The sequence below is a fragment of the Malaclemys terrapin genome, chromosome 18 (genome assembly GCF_027887155.1).
Source record: "Malaclemys terrapin pileata isolate rMalTer1 chromosome 18, rMalTer1.hap1, whole genome shotgun sequence".
NCBI lineage: Eukaryota > Metazoa > Chordata > Testudines > Emydidae > Malaclemys > Malaclemys terrapin.
The window spans coordinates 22,829,625-22,855,285 of record NC_071522.1 but is presented as its reverse complement, the minus strand read 5'-3'; the positions used below and the strand labels follow the sequence as shown (position 1 = coordinate 22,855,285).

The following is a 25,661-nucleotide window of genomic DNA, read 5'->3' as shown; positions in this document are numbered from 1 at the left end:
ACTACTGAGGTAGCAGCAGGTGTAGTCCCTATACTCCCATACCTGGTGCTCATAGGGAGGGACTTCCCAGGGTTTGGAGACTTACTCCCAGTAGGGGGATTGGAGAAAGATGGGGACCCTAAAATTTGTGAGGCATCCACAGTGGACTGTCAACCTCCAATCTTCTCTGAAATATCCTCAGATTTGTTCTCCACTCCCAGACAGGGTAGAAAGACGAAAAGGGAAAGACGGGCAGCTAAGGCCTTGGGAACCCGAATATTGACCCAAAGCCACAGGGTTGCTCTCATAGGTAGGCGGACCCGAGCAGCTGAACAGGAGGCCACCCAGGAGAGAGAAGCACCCGAGTCTGACCCCCACCCTAATGCCTCTGAACCAGTAGAAGCAACAGAGATTGGCCCCCTAGATCTCGGGCAGATTAGCCCCGGGAGAGGAAATTTTGGACGGGACCAGGCTGAAGACCCAAGGTATGACAACATTAGGAAAGAAGTGACCAAAATAGATGGGGTTCCCATGGAAGGAAAAACCCAAGGACCTGGACCCTACTTCATAATGAAGAAGGATCTCTTATACCAGGTCGCCCCAGTACAGGGGCAGAAGGGACAGCAGATCCTAGTACCTCAAAAACACCAGAATGCTGTATTAAGCCTTGCCCATAGTCATCTTTTTGGGGGGCATTTGGGGGTAGAAAAGACCCTGGCACAGGTCCCAAGACGATTTTTCTGGCCCGGAGTACATGAAGAAGTGAGGAGGTACTGTGTGTCCTGTCCAGAGTGTCAGCTGCACAGTCCCTGTCCCCATGTGAGGGCACCTTTAGTACCCCTTCCCATCATAGAGGTCCCCTTTGAGTGAATAGCCATGGACCTAGTGTGACCCCTGGAGAAGACTGCTCGGGGTCACCAATATATACTTGTTGTTTTGGACTATGCTACTCACTACCCAGAAGCCGTCCCCCTGTGGAACACGGCCTCTAAAACAATAGCCAAAGAACTGGTGGGGATCTTTGCCCGAGTGGGGCTACCGAAGGAGATACTAACAGATCAAGGAACTCCATTTATGTCGAAGCTAATGAAGGACCTCTGCACGCTGCTCCATATACATACCCTGAGAACTTCAGTCTATCATCCGCAGACTGATGGGCTGGTAGAAAGGTTTAACCGAACCCTCAAGGCTATGATAAGGAAGGTGGTAAGTCGGGACGGGAAGGACTGGGACACCCTACTGCCTTACCTTATGTTCGCTATCCGGGAGGTACCTCAGGCCTCAACTGGGTTTTCCCCCTTTGAGTTACTATACGGGCGCCATCCCCGTGGCATACTAGACATCGCCAAAGAGATCTGGGAAGAGGAACCCAGTGAGGGGAGAAATATAATAGAGCATGTAATGCAGATACGAGACCGGATAGCCGGTGTACGGGAACATTTGGAGAAGGCACAGGAGGCCCAGCGAACCCATTACAATCGCCAGGCAAAAGTGCGACAGTTCCAACCAGGGGATCGGGTTATGGTGTTGGTACCCACGGCAGAAAGCAAGCTTCTGGCCCAATGGCAGGGGCCCTATGAGGTGGTTGAACCCGTGGGGGAAGTAACCTACAAGGTGCGGCAGCCAGGACGCAGAAAACAAGAACAGATTTATCACGTTAACCTTCTGAAACCCTGGCATGCACAAGAGGCATGCACAATGGTCCAAAAAGACCTAACCCAGGAAAACAAGCCTTCCAAACAGGTGAGTGTCTCCCGATTTAACACCAGACCAGAAGAATGAGGTGTCTGAGATGATCTTCCGGAACCAAGATGTGTTCTCGACAAAACCGGGTCGAACAACCAAGACATATCACCACATCGTCACGAACCCTGGGGCCAGAGTAACAATGAGGCCCTGCAGGGTGCCAGCAGCCAAAAGGGAGGAAATAAAAGCAGAAGTAAAAAAGATGCTGGAGTTGGGGATCAACAAAGAATCCCAAAGTCAGTGGTCCAGCCCAATCGTGCTGGTGCCCAAACCTGATGGCAGCACAAGGTTTTGCAATGACTTCCGGCGACTAAACGAGGTATCCCAATTCGACGCGTACCCCATACCGCGCATAAATGAGTTAGTGGACCGTCTGGGCAATGCCCGGTACTTGACTACCCTAGACTTGACAAAGGGGTACTGGCAAATTCCCCTTGCCAAAGACACAAAGGAAAAGACTGCGTTCTCTACACCAGAGGGTCTTATTCAATATACTGTCCTCCCTTTTGGACTACATGGGGCCCCAGCTACCTTTCAGCGCCTCATGGATAAGCTACTACACCCCCATAATCATTATGCTGCTGCCTACCTGGACGATGTGGTCATTCATACCCCAAACTGGGAAACCCACCTCGAAGGTGGAGGCAGTCCTCGATATCTTCAGGCGAGCTGGCCTTACAGCTAACCCTGCCAAGTGCGCTGTAGGGTTTACGGAGGCCAAATATCTTGGCTACATTGTGGGAAAAGGTTTGGTAAAACCCCAACTGAACAAGTTAGAGGCCATCCAAAATTGGCCCCGACCACAATGCAAGAAACAAGTCCGGGCATTCCTAGGTGTGGTGGGGTATTACCGACGATTTATCCCCCACTTTGCCACAAGGGCAAGCCCCCTGACAGACCTACTGAAAGCCCACAGACCTGATCTGGTGAGATGGTCTGACAGAGCAGAGAGAGCGTTCACAGACCTACAGACTGCCCTCTGCAGTAACCCCGTACTGATAGCCCCAGATTTTACCAAGGAATTTATCCTGCAGACGGATGCATCGGAAGTAGGGTTAGGGGCCGTTCTATCACAGATGGTTGGGGAAGAGGAACACCCAGTTCTCTACCTCAGTAGGAAACTCCTTCCGAGGGAACAAAAATATGCTGTGGTAGAGAGAGAGTGCCTCGCTGTAAAATGGGCCTTGGAAACGTTGCGCTACTACCTGCTCGGGCGCAGATTTGTCCTCGTGACCGACCATACCCCTCTTCAATGGATGCAACGGAACAAGGAGAACACTAGGGTGACCAGGTGGTTCTTATCCCTCCAACCTTTCCAGTTCCGTGTGCAACACAGAGCAGGGAGCCATCACGGCAATGCTGATGGCTTGTCACGTGTGCACTGTCTGGCCTCCCAAGCTGCCCAACCCCTTGGTGTTGAGCAGGGGGGAGGGATATGTGACAGACCCAGACAAGTGGGGTACAGAAGCCTTGTAGAAGGCAAATATACTGGCCATTGGATGAATAGTTTTCTGTTCTCTGAGTGACCAGAGCAGGGGCTGCACTAGAACAAGCAGGAACTTTCTTGAACCAATTTAAGGCAGGCAGGCTAATTAGGACACCTGGAGTCAATTAAGAAGAACCTGCTAGACTCAATTAAGGCAGGCTAATCAGGGCACCTGGGTTTAAAAAGGAGCTCACTTCAGTTTGTGGTGGTGTGTGTGAGGATCTGGGAGCAAGAGGCACAAGGAGCTGAGAGTGAGAAGGTGTACTGCTGGGAGATCCTTTTTTAAGAACATTATTGGATTTCTGTGTTTTAAGAGGTCTGTGCATGTTTTTCAGTTAGCTGGTGGCAGCAGCTGATTTCTTTTCCTTTTTTCAGTTCTTCCCCAGACAGGGGGGGAAAGAGCTTGGGGGTACCCCACAGGAAGGAATTCCCAAGTGCGCCTTCCTGGGCTCTCAAAGGGGTGGCAGCATTTACCAATCCACGGCCAGGAGGATCTGTAACCTTGGGAGTTTAATACAAGCCTGGAGTGGCCAGTATTAATTTTTAGAGTCCTTGTGGACCCTCCCTCCCTCCCCCCCCCCCCTTCTGCACTCAAAGTGCCAGCGTGGGGAATCAGCCTTGACAGCATCCCAGCTGGGGAAGTTTCCCATTAGCCTGGCTCCCCAGACCAGGAGAGACCGGCCCAGGGCAGTGTGCAAAGCCCAGTGATACTAACGCCCACAGTGACTGTCCTGCAGCACGGGGCAAAGGTCTCAGGCCCCAGAGCCTTGGTACCTCCTCTGCCCCCAAGAGGAGACTAACGAAAAATAATTCCCCGAAATGAGGTAAACAGCCCCATGACTTGCAAAAGCAAAGAAAATACAGGAGTTGGGGCACCATCCCCTTGTGCTTAGATGGGGGGGCTGGAGCCAGGACTCCTGGGTTCTAGCCCTAGATTTGCTGCTTCTAGGGCAAATCACTGGGGGCAGTGAGGCTGTAGAAGTGCCAGGGGTTGTTGTGGGGTCACTCCCCGCAAAGGGAGAGGGGCGGGAAGGGGTTAATTCATGAAATCCAGAAAGTGATTCAAGTTCCCAGCCGGACAGACAAGTCCCTGAGCTCCAGGAAGGGGTCTCGGGCCTGGGGGCTGCAGGTCCGACTGGAGCTAAGGGCGCTGCTGGGACACTGTGTGTAGTGGGGGGCTGAGAGCCCCTGAGCCGAACTGTGACCCCTTCCCCTAGTGCCACCGCCCCCAGCCCGGGGGTGCGGCCCCCCGAGTCCCAGCCTCGGAACACACGGACCAGCTGACCCCAGAGAGGCGGGGCCAGAGCCCGGCCGAGCGAATGGCGGCTCCGCCCATTACAGCCCCGGGCCCAGGTCTCATCCCGCCCCCCCCCCCGGCTCAGACATTCGGTTCCCCTTCGCCAACCTGCCCAGCGGGTTCTGCCCAGCGACCGGTGACGGAGGCGGGGCTGCGCGCCGCTATTGGCGGGATGGTCCCCTCTCAGCCAATCCCTGCAGACCGGAGGCTCACACGGCCAGGAGCTGGGAGCCGGAGTCCGGTCTCAGCGCCCCGCGGGGTTCTCGGGTTGTGGGGCCGAGACCGGGCATGGCCCTGGCGCTGCGCCTGCTGCTGCTGGGGGCTGTAGCCCTGCGGGGGGGCCACTGCCGTGAGTATCGGGGGGAGACCCCGGGGAGGGGGAGCTGGGTGTGGGGGGGCAGTCGGGCTGGGGGGCGCAGGGAGGGGGGAGCTGGGTGTGTGGGGGGGCAGTCGGGCTGGGGGGCGCAGGGAGGGGGGAGCTGGGTGTGGGGGGGCAGTCGGGCCGGGGGGCGCAGGGAGGGGGGAGCTGGGTGTGGGGGGGGGCAGCCGGGCTGGGGGGAGCAGGGAGGGGGGAGCTGGGTGTGGGGGGGAGCTGGGTGTAGGGGGGCAGTTCTGGGCTCTGCGTTCAGAGGTGTCAGGATAACCACACCGCTCCCCCCACCCCCCAGCACTGAGCGGTCACTGACATGGAACGGTGACGTTGCTATAGTGACTGGGGGGGTCCTGGCCCCCTTGTGCCAGGTGCTGCCAGGGTCGCTGCTGGGACACTGTGTGTAGTGGGGTGCTGAGAGCCACTGAACTGTAACCCCTTCATCTAATGCCAACCTCACCCAGCCAGGGGATGAGGCTTCGTTGGGGCCAGAGCACCCATGGGTGCTGCACACGCTGACAAGCCCGTCGCAGCCCCGTGAGGTGCTCAGACTGGGAAATCCCCGGGTCCAGGCGCTGCCCAGGGTGTTTCATTCCCTGCGTCTCAGGGCGGAGCTTTCAGACATGATTCTTCCTGTTTGCAGAGCTCAGGTTGAGGGAGAGGGAGTAAATTAGCGGCCCCCTCCCCCACCCACACACCCATAGACCAGGGTTAAATGAAGGGAAAAGGCTTCTCTGACCTTTCATGGCTCCCAGAAGGTTCTTCACGCTGGGTTTCACCCCAGTGCCTGGAACTCCTGAGTGTGGTTTGTCCTTGGCTACGTACGGCTAAGTTGTGTCAGCACCAATCCAGTTGTACTCCCAGTCAGCAATGGCAATGGGTTGTATCTGTAGTGGAAGCAGGTTGTTAGAGGTGTCATCCTAGAGAGGAGATGTTAACTCCCCTCTGTCTCTGGTGGTGTTTTAGCACCCCAGGGCGAGGGGAGAGTCTAGAACCCTGGATCTGTGACTAATCAGGTCTTAGTCTGGGTGCGAGCTCCCGTTGCAGAGCACAGAACAGCTGCTGCGTTTGTACTGTTAGGATCTCCCGTAGCTGCCGGATAAAGAGCTTCCGGATCCCAGTAGGATGGGGTGAGGAGAGGGGAAGGCATATCCTGCTTTTCCTGGCATGGACTTGAATTTCCCTTGTTCTCCATGAGGCAGCAGCTCAGACGCTGGGCAGCTTAGCAGCCCGTATTGATCCGGGTGAGGCTGCGGGGTGGGTTTGGGGTTTGTTTAAAATGGCTTAAGGCACATTGGTGCCCTTGTGACACCTCAGTAACAGGTGTGGTTTGACCTAAACAGGGTTAGGCCCCAGTGCAGCCTGGCCCTACTGGGTCATAGAATCATAGAAGATAAGGGTTGGAAGAGGGGAAAAGGACACTGCCCAACTTACTTGGGGTTCGCAAGAAGGCTGGCTAACCTAGTGAGGAGGGCTTTAAACTAGGTTCGTTGGCTGGGGGGGGGGGGGGGTAAGGAGACCAAAGCCCTGAGGGAAGTGAGATACCAGGAGGAAGCAGGAGCAGGAGAGCACAAGAGAGGAGGACTCCTGCCTCACACTGAGAAAGCAGGACTATCAGCGAGTTATCTTAAGTGCCTATACACAAATGCAAGAAGCCTGGGAGACAGGCAGGGAGAACTGGAAGTCCTGGCACAGTCAAGGAATTATGATGTGATTGGAATAACAGAGACTTGGTGGGATAACTCACATGATTGGAGCACTGTCATGGATGGATATAAACTGTTCAGGAAGGACAGGCAGGGCAGAAAAGGGGGGGGAGTTACATTGTATGTAAGAGAGGAGTATGACTGCTCAGAGCTCCAGTATGAAACTGCAGATAAACCTGAGAGTCTCTGGATTCAGTTTAGAAGTGTGAGCAACAAGGGTGATGTCATGGTGGGAGTCTGTTATAGACCACCAGACCAGGGGGATGAGGTGGACGAGGCTTTCTTCTGGCAACTAACAGAAGTTACTAGATCGCAGGCCCTGGTTCTCATGGGGGACTTCAGTCACCCCGATATCTGCTGGGAGAGCAATACAGCAGTGCACAGACAATCCAGGAAGTTTTTGGAAAGTGTAGGGGACAATTTCCTGGTGCAAGTGCTGGAGGAACCAATTAGGGGCAGAGCTCTTCTTGACCTGCTGCTAACAAACAGGGAAGAATTAGTAGGGGAAGCAAAAGTAGATGGGAACCTGGGAGGCAGTGACCATGAGATGGTAGAGTTCAGGATCCTGACACAAGGAAGAAAGGAGAGCAGCAGAATACGGACCCTGAACTTCAGAAAAGCAGACTTTGACTCCTTCAGGGAACTAATGGGCAAGGTCCCCTGGGAGACTAACATGAAGGGGAAAGGAATCCAGGAGAGCTGGCTATATTTTAAAGAATCCTTATTGAGGTTGCAGGAGCAAACCATCCCGATGTGCAGAAAGAATAGCAAATATGGCAGGCGACCAACTTGGCTTAACAGTGAAATCCTTGCTGATCTTAAACACAAAAAAGAAGCTTACAAGAAGTGGAAGATTGGACAAATGACCAGGGAGGAGTATAAAAATATTGGTCAGGCATGCAGGAGTGAAATCAGGAAGGCCAAATCACACTTGGAGTTGCAGATGGCAAGAGATGTTAAGAGTAACAAGAAGGGATTTTTACAGCTATGTTAGCAACAAGAAGAAGGTCAAGGAAAGTGTGGGCCCCTTACTGAATGGGGAGGCAACCTAGTGACAGAGGATGTGGAAAAAGCTAATGTACTCAATGCTTTTTTTGCCTCTGTCTTCACAAACAAGGTCAGCTCCCAGACCACTGCACCGGGCAGCACGGCATGGGGAGGAGGTGACCAGCCCTCTGTGGAGAAAGAAGTGGTTCAGGACTATTTATAAAAGCTGGACGAGCACAAGTCCATGGGGCCGGATGCATTGCATCCGAGGATGTTAAATGAGTTGGCCGATGTGATTGCAGAGCCATTGGCCGTTATCTTTGAAAAATCATGGCAATCGGGGGAGGTCCCCGATGAGTGGAAAAAGGCTAATGTAGTGCCCATCTTTAAAAAAGGGAAGAAGGAGGATCCGGGGAACTACAGGCCAATCAGCCTCACCTCAGTCCCTGGAACAAGCATGGAGCAGGTCCTCAAGGAATCAATTCTGAAGCACTCAGAGGAGAGGAAAGTGATCAGGAACAGTAGCATGGATTCGCCAAGGGCAAGTCATGCCTGACTAACCTAATTGCCTTCTATGATGAGTTAACTGGCTCTGTGGATGAGGGGAAAGCAGTGGACATGTTATTCTTTGACTTTAGCAAAGCTTTTCATACGGTCTCCCACAGTATTCTTGCCAGCAAGTTAAAGAAGTATGGGCTGGATGAATGGACTGTAAGGTGGATAGAAAGCTGGCTAGATCATCGGGCTCAACAGTGATCAATGGCTCTGTAGTAGTTCCGGGGTGGGGCTCGTCCCTTCCAGGGGCGCCTGGGAGCCAGGCCGCCCCGCTACAAAGCTAATAGCAGTTAGGGCCCAGACCTTTGGGCAGGGGTTGAGCTCACAACTGATAGTTCAGGGCTCAGGCCCTTATGCAGTGGCTGAGCACACAATTAGCAGCCCCGGCCCTGGGTCAGGGTGGGGCAGCAAACCAATAGTCTGTCAGCGGCCCAGGCCTTGTAGCAGGGGCTGGGTCAGTTTGGGTTAGCCCAGACCCTAGGTCAGGGCGGGGCAGCCAACAAATAGTCTGTCAGAGGCCCAGGCCCCTTGGACAAGGAGGAGGAGAGACTGCCACCCGGCGCGGGGTGGCAGGGGGGAACACAGGCCCACCCACTCCACTGTGTTCCAGCCCGGGGCCCTATCCGCAGCAGTCTGTCTGCCGCGCAGTCAGTGGGGATCCTGACCACAACACACTGACATGGGTTCGGGGTCTGCTATCCCCGGGCCACTTCCCATCTCCTCCTCCACGGGTACCTGTTCCTCCTGAGTTCCGTCTGCTGGGTCGCAGATCATGAGCTCCTCCGGGCCCCGAGCAGCAGGTAGGTTTGTCGCTCCCTCTGGGCCCTTGGCGGGGGGAAGCTCAGCCCGCTCCTCAGGATACCGGGCTCTCGGCAGGCTCGGCCAGTCCTCCTCAGGATACCGGGCTCTCAGGAGGCTCAGGCCCGCAGGAGCTCGGGCACCAGCGTCTGTCCTCTCCCACTGCCGGCCAGCTACTGAGCGCTGTGGCTTGGCCTTTATACTTCCTGTCCCGCCCCTTGACTTCCGGGGGGCGGGGACAGGCCGCAGTGGCTTGCCCACTCTGGCGGCTGTTCTGGCTCGTCGCTTCCAGAAGCGCCTGGGAGCCAGGCCGCCCCGCTACAGGCTCCATGTCTAGTTAGCGGCCAGTATCAAGCGGAGTGCCTGAAGGGTCGGTCCTGGGGCCGGTTTTGTTCAACATCTTCATTAATGATCTGGAGGATGGCATGGATTGCACCCTCAGCAAATTTGCAGATGACACTAAACTGGGAGGAGTGGTAGATACGCTGGAGGTAGGAATAGGATACAGAGGGACCTTGACAAATTAGAGGATTGGGCCAAAGGAAATCTGATGAGGTTCAGCAAAGACAAGTGCAGAGTCCTGCACTTAGGACGGAAGAATCCCATGCACTGCTACAGACTAGGGACTGATTTCCTACGCAGCAGTTCTGGGAAAAGGACCTAGGGGTTACAGTGGATGAGAAACTGGATATGAGTCAACAGTGTGCCCTTGTTAGCTTTTTTGGCAACATCCTTTTGGGTTGTATAAGTAGGAGCATTGCCAGCAGATCGTGGGACATGATCATTCCCCTCTATTCGGCATTGGTGAGGTCTCATCTGGAGTACTGTGTCCATTTTGGGGCCCCACATTACAAGAAGAATGTGGAAAAATTGGACAGAGTCCAACGGAGGCCAACAAAAATGATAAGGGGGCTGGAGTACATGACTTATGAGGAGAGGCTAAGGGAACTGGGCTTATTTAGTCTGCAGAAGAGAAGAATGGGGGGGATTTGATAGCTGCTTTAACTACCTGAAAGGGGGTTCCAAAGAGGATGGATCTAGACTGTTCTCAGTGGTAGCAGATGACCAAACAAGGAGTAATGGTCTCAAGTTGCAGTGGGGGAGGTCTTGTTTGGATATTAGGAAAAACTTTTTCACTAGTAGGGTGGTAAAGCACTGGAATGGGTTACCTGGGGAGCTGGTGGAATCTCCATCCTTAGAAGGTTTTTAAGGCCCTTCTTGACAAATCCCTGGCTGGGATGATTTAGTTGGTGTTGGTTCTTCTTTGAGCAGGGCATTGGATTAGATGACCTCCCAGGTCTCCTCAAACCCTAATCTTCTATGATTCTATGATCTTACAAAACTGGGTGACTGGGCAATAAAATGGTAGGTGAAATTCTGTGTGGATAAATGCAAAGTAATGCACATTTGAAAACATAATCCCAGTTTATACATATAAAGTGGTGGGATCTAAATTAGCTGTTACCACTCGAGAGATCTTGGAGTCATTGTGGATAGTTCTCTGAAAACATGCATTCAATGTGGAGTTTCAGAGGGATAGCCATGTTAGTTTGTTTCTGCAAAAACAAAGGGGAGTCCAATGGCACCTTAAAGACTAACAAATTTATTTGGGCATAAATTTTCGTGGGCTGGAACCCACTTTGTCAGATACATACACGAAAGCTTAGTCTTTAAGGTACCGCAGGACTCCTCGTTTTTTCAATGCGCAGTGGCAATCAAATAAACTAACAGAATGTTGAGAATCATTAGAAAAGTGATTGATAGTAAGACAGAAAATATCATATTGCCTCTATATAAATCCATGGTATGCCCACATCTTGAATACTGCATGCAGATGTAGTCATTCCATCAGAAAAAAGAAATATTGGAATTGGAAAAAGTACAGAAAAGGGGAACAAAAATGGTTAGGGGTATGGAATGGCTGCTACATGAGGAGAGATTAATAAGACTGGAACTTTTCAGCTTGGAAAAGAGATGACTGAGGGGGATATAATGAAAGTCTATTTTTCCACAGAGGTTGCGGAAGTCATGGGATCTGTGACTTCCAGCAAACTCCATGACTTCAGAACACGGCGGCCGGAAGCTGTGCGGTCCCCCTGCCACCTGTAGCAGCCGGGAGCGGTGGGGCGGCCTCCGTGGGTTGTGGGGGAACCAACCGCTCCCAGTTGCTGTGGGTGGCAGGGAGACCCAGAGCTCTGAGTGGCCTGCAGTTGCCTAGCCCGTGGGTGGTGTGTGGGTCACGCAGCTGAGCTCCCCATTTTGCCATGGATATTTTTAGTAAAAGTCACGGATGGGTCACGGGCTTCCGTGAGCTTTTCTTCGTTGCCCAGGATCTGTCCAGGTCTTATACTACAGATATCCATGACAAAATCATAGTCTTAATCTAGACTGGTATGGAGAAAGTGAATACCGAAGTGTTATTTACCCCTTCACATAACACAAGAACTAGGGGTCACCCAAATAAATTAATAGGCAGCAGGTCTAAAACAAACAAAAGGAAGTATTTCTTCACACAACACACAGTCAACCAGTGGAACTCCTTTCCAGAGGACGTTGTGAAGGTCAAGACTATAACACGATTCAAAAAAGATCTAGCTAAGTTTATGGAGGATAGGTCCACCAATGGCTATTGGTCAGGATGGGCAGGGATGCTGTCCCTAGCCTCTGTTTGCCAGAAGCTGGGAATGGGCGACAGAGGATGGATCACTTGATAATTCCCTGTTCTGTTCATTCCCTCTGGGGCACCTGGCATTGGCCACTGTCAGAAGACAGGAGACTGGGCTAGATGTGCCTTTGGTCTGACCCAGTCTGGCCGATCTTATGTTCTGAATAAATTACAGTAAATTCTGTGCACAGCCGGTGTCCTGGCTCCCACCTGTAGCTTGGACACATTCCCCTGCCCACCTTGCCTTCCCCAGCTTCAGCTCCTGCATCTCCCCTCCCCCAGTCCTCCTGCCCCACCCTCTCCCATAACACCCCCTTCCTTTTCCCCACACCGCACTCCAGCCCTGCCTCTCCTCCTGGGCCCCCTCTCCTGCCTCACACTCCCCTGTACCCCCAGTACACTGTCCCCATATGCTCCCGTACTCCTCACATGCTCCAGCCCCCCTGTACCTCCCTACCTCTTCCTCTCCTCACTCCCCCTCCAGCCCTGCCTCCCTTTCTCCTTCTACCCCACCGTCTCTTTCTCCCCGGTCAGGCCATTCTGTGAGCCCTTCCCCAGATCTCCCTCCCACAGGAGCCCTCCTAAGGGATGGCGCTGCCTCTCGCATATTGCCAGGGGCTCCTGGCAGGGTCTGGTTCGGTCTGACTCTCCCCTCCCCCAATCTCCCCCCTCAGGCCTGCACTCCAGGCGCATTTTGGACACTGTGGTGTCGGAGCCTGCCCCGGGGCTGCCCTGGTACAGCCGTGTTGTGTATGTGGACGATCAGCTCACCTATGTCTACACCAGTGGGACGAAGAGGGCGGAGCCCTACACACTGTGGATGGCGCAGAACGAGGGTTCGGAGTTCTGGGATGAGGTGACCTGGTGGGGACAGCGCTTCCAGAAATGGTACAATTCGAGTCTGAACACCCTGAGTCAGCTCTACAACCGGACCGAGGGTGAGTGAAGGACACAACACGACCTAGGGATGCAGGGAAATGGGGTGGGGGTTGGGAGTGTGGTTGATGTAAACAGGGTGAAGGGACACCGGGATGTGTGTTGGGGATGGGGGGAGGGGACAGAGCCCGAAGGCGCATTTTCTCGCTGGAGTCAGTGTGAATGTGGGGGACAAAGGGATATGGGATGGGGGGAGGGGCTGCAGGATGGAGGGTCCATGCGAAAGAGATTTTTTGACACCCTCCAAAGTGGGACTCTCAGATTGTCCCCTCCCCAAACAGCCCAGACTTCTGCTACCAGTCCCACTTGTAGCTGCCTCTGCTGCCCTTCGGGGGGCCCCCTCCCACCCTCGCCCTTTCCCAGACATATATTTCCCAGACAGAGTGGCAGAGGTGCAAAAGCCAGAAGTTCCCAGCAGACCCAGCTAGTCCGACCTCCTGGTGACGCAGGCCAGAGAATCGCACCCAGCGATTTCTGGACAGGGGGGTTTGTTCCTCTGGCTACAACAGTGACTCTGTCAGACCCTAGAGCTAGAACAGGGTTATGAGACATCTTGTCTCAATTCCCAGATATCGAGTGATGGGGAACCCCAATATCGACAGCCCCAAGTGTTCAGACATCATGAGTCAGACCCCCAAAATCCTGAGTTTGGCTTAAGCGTTGTAAGTATTTTGGGAATAATACTGGAGCTTATTTTTATTTGCCCTCTGGTTTGAGCCCTTAGGGGACACATTTCTGGGGTTTTCCCTGCTGCTAGAAGGACTAGAAGTTACTGCTGTAAGAAAAGAGAGCTGAGACTTTCCCCTAATCCCATGAGTCCAGGAACTGGGGATTTATTAAAACCACCCACTATCATGAAACGCACAGTAAAGTCACAAGAGCAGGCAGTGCTGCATTCACCCCAGCCCTGGGGAGAAGCTGCTCACCAGTGAGCCTCCTTCATTGTTCACTTTGTCTTATTTCCAGAGTGAGTTTATCTCAGGTCAGACTCCGCAGAGTGTCATCAACTTGGGCTGGAGAGTTAGTGAGAGAACCAGCCCCTGCAACATGCAGATTTCAGAGTAGCAGCCGTGTTAGTCTGTATCCGCAAAAAGAACAGGAGTACTTGTGGCACCTTAGAGACTAACACATTTATTAGAGCATAAGCTTTCGTGGACTACAGCTAAATTTGTTAGTCTCTAAGATGCCACAAGTACTCCTGTTCTTTTTGCAACGTGCAGAGACTCCCGGGCTGCCTTACTCCTGGCAGCACAAACCCAGCACGGAGCCCCCGGGGTTAGGCAGGTTCCCCTGCACGCTATCAATAGACGTGTACAGAGCCGTTCTTCCTGCTCAGTCCCTGATGTGGGGGGCTGTAGTCACCTGGCCAGGCCCCCGATTGTGCTGTCTCACTTAGCACGGTGCCTGGCTCTGCTGAACTGTCCCTGACAGGTGACGGTCTCTCTGATGTAATTGCTCCTCCCTTCCTGACAGGGGACTCGCGAGTGACAATCCCTGTTTCCCCTGTGTCAGTGGTACTGGCCTGTCGCATTGGTGCTCACCCAGGAGTGTCCCCAGCCCCTTGTTGTAGCACCTCCAATCCCTCCTGGCTCCCAGCACTGACAGCAGCAATGAGAACTAATTCCTGTCCTGCCCTGGACACCTGGGTTTCTGGTGGCCCTGCCCCAGGACTAAGCGACAGCGTGGAGGGTTGCCAAGTGTCTGCCCCCCAGCCCGCCCCCTCTGTAGCTAGTTTAACCCTCTCCTGACTAGTCTCACCCATTGGTCCCCTGCTGCTGAGCCTGTCCAGCCTGACCTGTTCACACGGACACCAGCCTCCCCAGTGCTGAGAGAGAGGCTCCGCTCGCCTGCGCTGGGGAGCTGCTGTTCTGTTCCCACTGCCCCCTCCCCAAACCACTGTCCCTCCTGCCCTCCTCCCCCCATTTACCCCTCTTCCTCCCACCATCCTGGGGCTGCCAGATCGCCAGAGACTGTCCTGAGTCCTGCATCTTGACCACCAAGTGTTCTCTCTAGCTGTGTCTGCCCCCAAACACGCACATGGGGGAATTCGGGATCTGGTCCCTCTGAGACCTCATCGGTGCCCTGTCACGGAGTGTGGGGGAACTCAGGGCCCTGCACCCCCAGCTTCCTGCAATTCACCATGACTCTTAGTCAGCCAGTAAAGCAGAAGGTTTATTTAGATGACAGGGACACAGTCCAAGACAGGTCTTGTAGGCACAGACCACAGGATACCCCTCAGTTAGGTCTATCTTGGGAGGTCAGAGCCCTCTCTGCTTCCCAGCCACCTCACCAGCCAGCTTCTGAGACTCTCCTTCAGCGACCCCTCCCACAGCCTTTGTTCAGTTTCCCAGGCAAAGGTCTCACCTGGCCTCTAACCCCTTCCTGGGTTCTCATGTTACATGCTCAGGTATTCTCCGTTGGTCAGTGTCCCATCCCCCCATTGCAGACTATCCTAGCCACACTCCCCTGTCAGCATTCACAGACCACATTAAGAACAGTCCCAGTTGGTCACATGCCCCACCCTGCTTATCCCTGTGGAGTGCAGCACGGAGGAGAAGAGGGGTGGGTGGGGAGGGCTGACCCACCCCACTCCTCTCGGGCACCTGGCTTGGGATCTCTGCGTGTCTGTGACCAGCCGCCCTGCATCTCTCCAGATTCTCAGTGGTTCTCTCGTTACTCCATCCCTTTTCACCTCAGTTGTTTTCTCACTTTTTGACTTTAGTTGATTGGTATAAATCAGCAGTGTCCAATAGAAATTCGATGCTAGCCACACTTGTGGTTTTGAATTTTTCTTATTAGCCACATTACAAAAAAGCCACATGCATTAGCCACAATTCAATAGCCTATTAGCCACCTGTGGCTAGTGGCGAACGTATTGGACACCACTGATATAAATAGTTAGTTGGACTCTTCTAGCAGAGTTTCTTCTGCTCCTGAAACTGGGCATGTCTCGGTCTCCGGGCTTCAAACCCGGTGCCTCCTGTGGCAAGCCCATGCCTTTGAGCGACCTGCACTCCAGCTGTCTAAAGTGCTTGGATGAGACTCCTATTGCGGATCGCTCTCAGCTCTTCCACCAGTTCAGTCCACATCTGAAAAAGGACAGGGAGGCCAGGCTGAAGTTGTGACGGGTTTGGTCACAGAGACTCCCCTTGAGACTGTCACTCCATGTCCTGGGATACCACTGAGAACAACCCTCCTACCCGAACAGGTTTCCCTCCACTCCCATCTTGCTGAGTTAGACACACCAGTCACCTCCAGCACAGACACAGAGGTTGGGCCACAGAAACAGATTCACTCAGCCCAGGGGCTTCTCAGTTAACAGGGACTTTCCCAGCACCCAGTATTCAACCTTTTTGGGAGCCCAAACCCCAAATAAATCCCTTTTACTCTGTATAAAGCTTATACAGGATAAATTCATAAATTGTCCACCCTCTATAACACTGATAGAGAGATATGCACAACTGTTTGCTCCCCCAGGTATTAATCATTTACTCTGGGTTTATTAATAAACAAAAGTGATTTTATTAAGTATAGAAAATAGGATTTAAGTGATTTCAAGTAATAGACAGAACAAAGTAAGTAACAGAGCAAATTGAAACAAAACACTCAAGTCTAAGCCTGATACATTAAGAAACTGATTACAGGAAATATCTCATCCTCAAAGATGTTCCAATAAGTTTACTTCGCAGACTGGACTCTTTCCTAGTCTGGGCCCAATCCTTTCCCCTGGTACAGTCTTTGTTAGATCCAGCAGACATCTTATTTGATAAGCAGGGGTTTTCTCATGACTGGCACCCCCTTTTATAACTTTGGCACAAGGTGGGAATCTTTTCTCTTTCTGGGTCCCTGCCCCTCTTGCTAAATGGAAAAGTACCAGATTTAAGATGGATTTCACTACCAGGTGACATGGTCAAGTCTCCATTCCTCCTTGGTTGGCCCCTATGTACACAGGAAGGCTTTCAGGTAAATAAATCATTTACCATCAATTGCCCTAATCAATGGGAGCCATCAAGTTCCCAATGCCCCATTGACGGCCCTCACCTGGTGTGACTACAACAGTGATACAAGTTTCTTATTTCCCCAATTCCAGACATAGAAATAATACATGAAAACAAATAGGATGAACACACTCAGTAGATTACAAGCTTTCTAATGACATCATACAAGAGACGTTTTGCATAAAGCATATTCCAGTTACATCATATTCACATTCATAATCATATTTCCATAAAGTATGTGGAGTGCAACGTCACGATCCTTAATCCTGAGTGCCAAAGTGGGTCTCTGACCCATTCTAGACCTGCAACATCTCAAAGACTGAAGTTGTGCATTGTCTCCATCATTCCTTCCCTGGATGTAGGGGACTGGGACGCCACCCTCGATTTGAAAGATGCCTATTTCCACACCTCTATTTTCCGAGGCCACAGAAGGTTTCTCGGGATCGTTGTGAACCAGACTCCTTGCCAGTTTACCATCCTCCCGTTCAGCCTGTCAGCAGCCTAATGGGTCTTTATGAAATGCTGGTAATAGTGGCAGCCTTCCTGAGAAGGTGAGGGGTGCATGTGTATCTGTACCTCAGTGACTGGCTGGTCAATGACCAGTCCAATCCCAGGTGAAAGCCAGCATCCACCTCATCCAAACAACCTTTCGAGCACTGGGCCTGCTGATAAACGAGCAGAAGCCAACACTCCTCCCGGCTCAGAGGATAGTGTTTATCGGAGCGTTGCTCAATTCTACCCAGGCCAGGGCCTTCCTCCCAGGAGCCCACTTCCAGTTAGTGTCGTCACAGGTCAAGGCCCACTCAGGCTGTTGGGTCACATGGTCGCGTGCCTATACGAGGTGTGGTATGCGAGGTTGCACCTCAGACCCCTACAGGCTTGGCTGGCCTCAGTGTACCAGCCAAACAGCCATCATTTGGACTCGGTGCTCACAGTGCCTGCCCATTTTTGGCACCTCACGACACAAGGTCAGTGGTCCCGGCAGCAACTCTTGCTATGGATAAACATCAGAGAGCTCAGAGCGGTTGGCCTAGCATGTCAGGTGTTGTTACCCACCATTGCAAGCAAGGTGGTGCAAGTTCTTACAGACAATATGGCAGCCATGTTTTACATCAACAGGCAGAGAGCGGCCCGCTCTTCTCCCCACTGTGTCAGGAGGCCATTTGCTTGTGGGAGTTCTTCATAAAGCACTCAATCCACCTCAAAGCTTCTCCCCTTTCGGGAGCCCAGAACAAGCTGGCAACTCAGATCTTCTCACCATGAATGGTCCCTATGCCCCAACATAGCAAGGACCATTTTCCAGTGGTGGGTACTCCCCTCGTAGACCTGTTCATGACCAGACAGAACAGGAAATGTCAGCCGTTCTGCTGTCTGCGTGACTGCAACCTGGGCTCACTCACAGATGTCGTCTTACTCCCTTGGAGAAATCACCTGTTCTGCGCCTTTCCCCTCTCCCCCCAATTCCTTTTGTGCACAAGATCTTGCTGAAGATCAAGAGCGAAGATTATTCTCATAGCCTCAACCTGGCCACATCAGCACTAGTTTGGCTTATTTCTAGACCTGTCAGTAGCAACTCCAATGCCGCTCCCTCCCCTTCTGGACCTGGTCTCGCAAGATCGCAGCCAAATGCTCCATCTGCCTGACGGGTCCATGTTTAAACCTGCAGAACTGGCCTGTTTGGAGCAGGTCTGCTAGGTTTTGCTAGGCAGTAGGAATCCAATTACCAGAGCTACTTACCTTGCCAAGTGGAAGCGTTTCTCCATTTGGTCTACCCTGCAAGGCCTCTCACCGGGGTGCCAGAATCTCCGTATGAGTGGGGGGGGGCTACCGGTGCTGAAACCCCCCACTTGAAGTTCCCCTTCCCCCCAAAATACCCTCTCAAGCCCATACACCCCCTTTCCTGGGAAGCTTGAGAATAATCTCCTAACCAATTGGTTACACCGTGATCTAAAAACCGACTCCCGAGGTTTTAAAACCATAGAAAACAGTCAGGTTCTTAAAAGAAGGATTTTATTAAAACAAAGAAGGTAAAATCATCTCTGTAAAATCAGGATGGTAACTATTTTACAGGGTACTCAATTTCCAAACTCAGAGGGATTCCCCCTCTGGACAAAACCTTAAAGTTACAGAAAAAACAGGAATAACCCTTCCCTCTAACACAGAGAAAGCTCACCAAGCAAAACAAACAGAAACCTACTCGCAATGCTGACTAAACTTACTTTAGAAAAGTGAGGTTTGGTGAGAAGATTGATTTTCTGCAGGTACTTCTTGTCTCCCAAGATCACTCTGACTCAGACAAAGAGCCACACACAAAGTCTTCCCCCCCCTCCCAAGATTTGAAAGTATCTTGTCCCCTTGTTGGTCAGATGCCAGCCAGGTCAGGTGTCAGTCTGGATACCTGAATTTCTTAACCCTTTACTGGTAAGAGGATTTTATAGCACTGCATCAGACCCTCTCCCCCGTCCCTTTATATTTATGACAGAAGTAGAACAAGAAATATTCAGGTAGACACGATTAGGCTGATCTCTTTTTATGACTTGTGGATTCCTGTGTGCTAACCCCACGTGCTTTTGTTTTGTTGTAACCTTTAAACTGGATCCCAAGAAAGCTACTCTTGGTGATTAATCCTTGCAGTTGCTCTTTTAAGATCTAGCAATAACCTAAGTTTTCCAAGGGTGTTTTCTTTCTTGTTTTTAAATAAAATTTCCTTTTTGTAAGAACATGACTGGATTTCTGTGTCTTATGAGGTAAAGAGGTTGTGCATATATTAATCAGCTAATACAACCGCTGGGTTCTCCTTTTCTTTTGTTTCCTTTCTTGGCTTTCCCGAAGAAGGGGTGGAAAAGCCGAGGGGCCCCAGAAAAACTTCCCAAGAGAGTTCTTCTGGATTGGCAAAAGGCAGATTTTCACTTGGGTGGTGGCAGCATTACCAGGCTGGAGTGGCCAGTATTAATTTTTCGAGTCCTTGCAGGCTCCCACCTTCTGCACTCGAAATGCCAGAGTGGGGAATCAGCCTTGACAGTATCCCCCTGGGAGACTTAAACCTGGTCATGTCAGAGCTCACGGGGCCTCCCTTTGAGGCTCTAGCATTGTGCCCTCTGTTGGACCTTTCCTAGAAGGTCGCCTTTCTGGTAGCAATTACCTCAGTCAGGAAGGTCTCGGAGATTAGAGCTCTTATGTCAAAACCTCCATATACAGTGTTCTTTAACGACAAGGCAGTGGCGAAGCCAGGTTAAGAGTACGGGGAGCGGAGCTAAAAAAAGGCACCGGGAGCAAAAAGTGTTGGGAGAAAAAAAGGCGCTGGGAGCAAAAAAAATGCTCCACTCCGGCAGCAGGGCAGGAGCAAAAGGCGTCGGAGCACAAAAAAGGCACAGCTTCTGCTCAGTGGGGGAGCGGCCGCTCCCCCTGCTCCCCCCCCCCCCGGGCTACGCTACTGCAACAAGGTACAACGTTGCCGCCACCCCGTGTTCCTCCCAAAGGTAATCTTGGAGTTTCATAGTAATCAGGGTATTTTCCTGCCCATTCCCTTCCTCAAGCTGCACAAGAATAGGGAGGAATGACATCTCCACCCTCTGGATGTTAGGCAGGTGTCTTAAGCTGATCCATAAATCCACACCGCTCTGATAGGATGAAAACCCTACCCCTTTTGGCTCAGAGAATTTCATTGTGGATTACATTGTGCATTCACATGTGCTACGAACAGGCAGGTGTCCCACCACCTGCCTTCCTTGCAGCCCATTCTGTGAGAGCACAAGCTTCCTCAGTGGTGTTCATGGCCCAGTCCTGATCCAGGACATTTGCAGAGCAGCAACCTGGGTGTCAGTACATACTTTTTCTTCCAACTACGCCATTACCCACCAAGTGAGAGATGACACTGGGTTTGGCTGGGCAGTATTGTAATCCATGTGTCCATGAACTCCGAGCCCACCTCTTATGGTATTGCTTGGGAGTCCCCGAACGTGGAAGGGACATGTGCAAACAGTTGAAGAAGAAAAAATGGTTACTAACCTTTCTGTAGCTGTTGTTACTTTTAATGTTTTCCACAAGTGATTAGTGATTTTTGGGTGTCTGATGTTCAGAGGCCGGGTGCTCCCACTTTCTGATCAGGCCCCTTTAAAGGGTCTCAGTTAGGCACCCAAAATCACTAGTCATTGCTGAAAATCTTGGCATTTACCTCGATGTATCTAATGCAGGGTGAGGGAGGGGTGAAAATATTTGGGACCCTGTGTGAGTTATTTTTGTGCCCCAACATTCTACCCAGTTTGCCAAGCTAGGGGTCTGATCCTTTCCCCACGTTTCAGTCTTCCTCGTGATTCCCACACTGTTCTCTGTTCACCCCAGCCTCTCTCCCGCTCCCCTAAATTCTCCTTCCTGTCCCCATCCCCCTTCCCTCCCCCCCAGTCTCCCTCCCTGCCTCCTATCAGCCCAGGGGTGGCTCCATTAACTGAGTCTGCTCTTGGTTGTGTGCGAGATGGGGGCCGTTGTTGTGAAGATTAGCCTTGCTGTAGGAAAATGGTGGCTAGCTGAACTAAGGGCCGTCAGTGGCCTGATCCTCACAGGGAATCACCTTGAGACAATGGCCATGTGAAAAAGAGGCCAAGCATATGAAGTTGGTTCTTTGCCATTCCTAGACTGAGTTGGGGGCACGGAGAAGATGGGGCAGGGAAACAGAGTGACCCTGGGCATTCTGTGAGGTCATTAAACCAGAGCAGAGGTTAGTGTGGGGGACAGACCTGTACCCCCTCCTCACAGGGGAATGGGGGTACTGTCAATGACGGAGGTGGGGGACCAAGTGATCCTGAGGACCCTGCAAAATTAATACAACCAGAGCAGAAGAGAGTTGGGTACAGACACCCTGAACTCCCTCTCTTCTCCAGATTGACCCTGACTACGAGAACTGTGGGGATCCTCAGAGAGCAGAAGAGAGCTGGAGGGGATAGATCCCTGCAATATCCGGAGTACTCCCTTTGGGATTGTGCCACCCTGCTCCTCCTGCAGGGAACATACAAGAACAAGCAGCAGTGAGGTTTTCCTTGAAGGTTGTGAGCTCTCTGCAGTGGGGGCTCTTTAGTGTACAAGACCCAACAGATGGAGAGGGTGCCCCCTGCGGGTTTGGGTTCCCTCCTGAAAGGAGCTGGGAGGGTGTAGGACCCAACAGCATAAGTGGGAACCCCATTTCTCAGGGGAGGGAGGGCCCAGTAGCAAGAAGAAGAACCACTGGGCTACCTGCAGTGGGCTCTTGGTGAGATTTTCAGAGAGAGACTGCTTCTGACCCTCAGCTGTGTTTCAGGGTTTCACATCATCCAGACGATATACGGCTGTGATCTCCGGGAAGACAACAGCATTCAGGGGTTTTACCAGGATTCATATGATGGACGAGACTTTCTTACCTTCGATAAGGAGACCATGACTTGGGTAGCAGCAGATATTGGGGCTCAGATCACCAAGAGGAGATGGGAGGCTGAAGTAAATGACAACCAGCAGTGGAAACGCTACGTGGAGGGGAATTGTATTTCCTGGCTAAGGAGTGCTCTAGAGTACGGGAAGGAGACTCTACAGAGGAAAGGTAAGGCGGGGGACAAGCCCCACCTAGGGGGACACTACTGGCTACATCTCCATTCCCCAGTTCTAAACTGGAGCAGATGGGTAGGGGGATATTCAGCGAACCTTGCACCAGGGATAGGTGGGGAAACAACCCCTTCCCCATCAGTTCTGCTGGAAAAAAGGATAAGAAATTGAAAATGTTAAAAGCAGTTCACTGTAGAGAAGCTGCATCTCCAGAGCCACTTGACCAAATGAGCGCAACTTCACATCACAAATTCTACCTCTTCCTCTGATGTGACACAGCCGTTATCAAGGCAATCTGCCTGTGCTTGTGCATGTTCGAGCACTCTGCTTAATTATGGAAGTGCCACTTCTATGGACACCAGCTTCATTCACCATGTAATTCTTCCCCATTCACTGTCTGTACCATCATATTTCTTGTGTTGCCCCCAGCCCGTGTTCCATCAGTGATGGTAGCTTTGTCCTTGTTGCCAAACTTCTCCTACAGTCATTTATGTGCTTCCTTCCATGCCATTCCCTACATGTGGAATTGCCCTCCCCATACTAACCTGGAAGAAGGCTCCCCTTGTCCTTAAAGTTTTCCCCCTCAAGACCTACCTTTGCTGCAACACTTTCATACTTTACTTTTTGATTCTTTTATCAATAAGACACCAGATAATCACACTCAAATTTATTACCAAAGCTTTTTAGTTAAAGATTAATCACAAACATAGAAGGGAAGAGGTTAAATGCTTTAACACTCCAACTCTGGAGGACAGTCTGCTTCAAAATGTTAACTCACTATTACCCGTTTATGTACCTTGTCTGTTATCATATACACACATTTCCCAGATTAGTTAGCATCATTACACACCCTGATCTTTCCCTTCCCAAACAGTTTGCACTTGCTGTTCAAGGTTACTTGAAATTTCTACCCAGTTTTTTGCAACAATTATACTAGTTGCTTATTTCTCTCACAAACCTCAGCAGAACATTATCTTGTCCTTTGCCATCTTTACAAATGCCAACAAGAAAAATCCATACACAGCATTGTAATGGGTATTTCAGTGCCAGGGGGCTGGGAAACTGATTTTTCAACATTAGCATAATTCCTTTTGAAATCCATAATACTGGGGTAAATAGATTTGGTAACAACCTACAAGAAATTAGCCAATTCAAATTCGCTCGTTTGAGGGGCAATTTAGCACTGTGTGTCACTTTTTGTTTAATGGGCCCTTTCCATCTCTAATTGGTCAGTTTATCCAGTCCAGTTTTTGCTCCCTGGCCAGGGCAAGATTCTTCTCTCTTTTAAATCCAGGGACTGAGAGGAGATGGGTACAAACCTAGTGTGTGATTGACACCTGTATCTGGAGTTTAGTGAAGCCTGTCAAGGTATTTGTGTCTCTGTGGTTTGGAGCAGAGGCCAGGTCAGGGACCTGGATTCAGGATTCACCGTTGCTGATACTGTGAATTCGGCACAGAAATCCTCTAACATGGTTGTTCTCTCTCATCAGAGGGATTCTGTCTCATGGACTCTCATCCTCTCCCACTGCTCGGGTCTCAGAATTTCATGCTGCAAAGCTCTAGAAAATGCTGCCTGGATTAGAGCTGGAAAACACCTAACTTGAGTTTCTTCTTTTTCCCAGTGTGTCCAACAGCTAGAGTGAGCGACAGGTCATCTCATGACGGCCTCACCACCCTCTCCTGTAAGGTCAGTGGATTCTACCCCCGGGACATCACCGTGACCTGGCTGAAAAATGGGGAGAGCAGACAGCAGGAGACCTACTCTGAAGGCATCCTACCCAATGGGGATGGGACCTACCAGACCTGGGTGACAATGGAGATTGATCCCAAGATCAAAGCCCATTATTCATGTCACGTGGAGCATGAAAGCCTGTTAGAGCCACTCTCTGTCTCCTGGGGTAAGGAGTTTGTGTGTTTGTCTGTTTTCCTAGTGGGAGAGGGGGAATCCATTAAACTCAACCCCTGAAAAATTCTCATTCGGATTTATAGGTTGAAGCTGGACTTTCTCAGGGTTTGTGAGGCCCTGTCCTCTTTGGCTCTGTCCCCCTGCAGTCAAGTTCTTGTGCTAGAGTTGGGACCCACAGTGCCTGGGGCTCATGTCTTGCTCTCCAGTTTGCTGCCTCTGGGGCTGTTGGATACATCTCAGCAATACAGTGTCTCTGAAGGGAGAAGATTAACAATGAGACATTAAGGCCTGAAGGGACCATTCTAATAATCTGATCTGAGCTCCTGCCTAGTCCAGGGCAGGGGGGAATCACAGTCTGGTCATCTGTGGGCAAACTAGCGCTGATCCTTCAGAAAGAGATTTCCATTCCAGATGTAGTCTCCAAGGGATGGAGAATTTATCACATCCCAGGAGAAGCTCAAATCTGCCCCTTATTTCCAGACAGAGTTGGTCTTGCTTCAGCTTCCAGCCCGTTCTCAACTTCATGCACTCGTGGTCCTCCAATGAGTGCAGGGGACGGGACTAGATAAGCTCTCGAGGTCCCTTCTAGTCCTAGGATTCAGCAGGTTCTCAGAAACACGACTCTATGGGCCCTTCGTTCTTGCCCATGTGGCCGGAGGTAGAGATTTAATGTTGGGAGCAGCTTGTTTCTGTGCGCAGTGATGCTGGAAGAGAGGGTCTGGCCTTGGAATGCAGCGAGGAGGCAGATTTGAGCCCTGCATCGGGGGAGAGTCTCCTATGCACCTAGCACAAGGAAGTCGAGAAAGAATTTATTACCCATCTTTTTGCTTGGTTAATTGGGATGTGGAAAAATGCAGCATTTGGAAGTGCAAACAATTTCTAAAAGGGCAGCCTGCACTGGAAATCTAGTCAACAGATGGTTTCACATCATAATCCTGCTACTACGTCCCCTGCCAATTTTTGTGTCATAAACCACATTTCCTTATTCTCTTAGAAATATTTTTCTTTTTGCTGTATTATTATGTGGATCTTTCAGACAACAGGAGAAGCTGATTAATGAAACTTAAAGTGTATACAGAACTTGGGGTTTAACAGATTCATATAAACCAAGAACAGTATTAAAATATCTCTGTCGTCCCCTCTTCACTTCCTGCCCCCTCAAAAAACACGCATTGTGTCTAACTATATTCATGGCAGGGAAATCCAGAGCTTTGAGTTTCCAGTTTGTCACCAGAATCACACAATGGGACTGTGTTCCATTAGTCATGAAAGTCAGGGTGGTCAAGGGGGAGTTAGGGGCTGGGAGCCAGGACTCCTGGGTTCTGTCTCTGGAAGGCGAGTGGGGGCAGGTGGGTTAGAGCGGGAGGGGCTGGAAGTCAGGATTCCTGGGGTCTATTCCTGGCTCTTTCATTGACTCACTGTGTGATCTTCAGCAAGTGTTTCCCCTTTCCCGTTTAGGGACGATACTGACATCCCTGCTCTCTCATAGTTAGGTTTATGAAGATTGATTAATGTTATAAAAGTCTTCTATTTTAAGTGCTAAATATTTATTATGAATTGAAGTGGTAGAGGCTGGGTCTAGTGTCCAGGACTTTCTGTGGTGGGGTATAATGCATGCTAGGTGCATGGTGGCTGCATTGGAAGAGGTGGATGGTTGCAGGACT

The 25,661-nt window shown here is 51.2% G+C and overlaps 2 protein-coding genes across 3 annotated transcripts in view; one reads left to right on the top strand and one right to left on the bottom strand.

Annotated features, from left to right (window-relative positions):
• Positions 1–6,268, bottom strand: part of LOC128825537 (myeloperoxidase-like) — a 94,732-nt gene extending 88,464 nt beyond the window's left edge. Inside the window, exon 1 of one of the 2 annotated variants that reach the window (XM_054008111.1) lies at positions 5,618–6,268. The gene's annotated coding sequence lies outside the window, so the exon portion shown is untranslated. The remainder of the gene's footprint in view (positions 1–5,617) is intronic. The other variant, XM_054008112.1, reaches the window with a different exon arrangement.
• LOC128825538 (class I histocompatibility antigen, F10 alpha chain-like) overlaps positions 4,722–25,661 on the top strand; it is a 34,385-nt gene continuing 13,445 nt past the window's right edge. The window contains exons 1-4 of the mRNA XM_054008114.1: positions 4,722–4,857; positions 12,264–12,527; positions 21,814–22,089; positions 23,714–23,989. Of these exons, the coding sequence (XP_053864089.1) occupies positions 4,797–4,857; positions 12,264–12,527; positions 21,814–22,089; positions 23,714–23,989 (877 nt within the window). The 5' untranslated portion in view covers positions 4,722–4,796. The remainder of the gene's footprint in view (positions 4,858–12,263; positions 12,528–21,813; positions 22,090–23,713; positions 23,990–25,661) is intronic.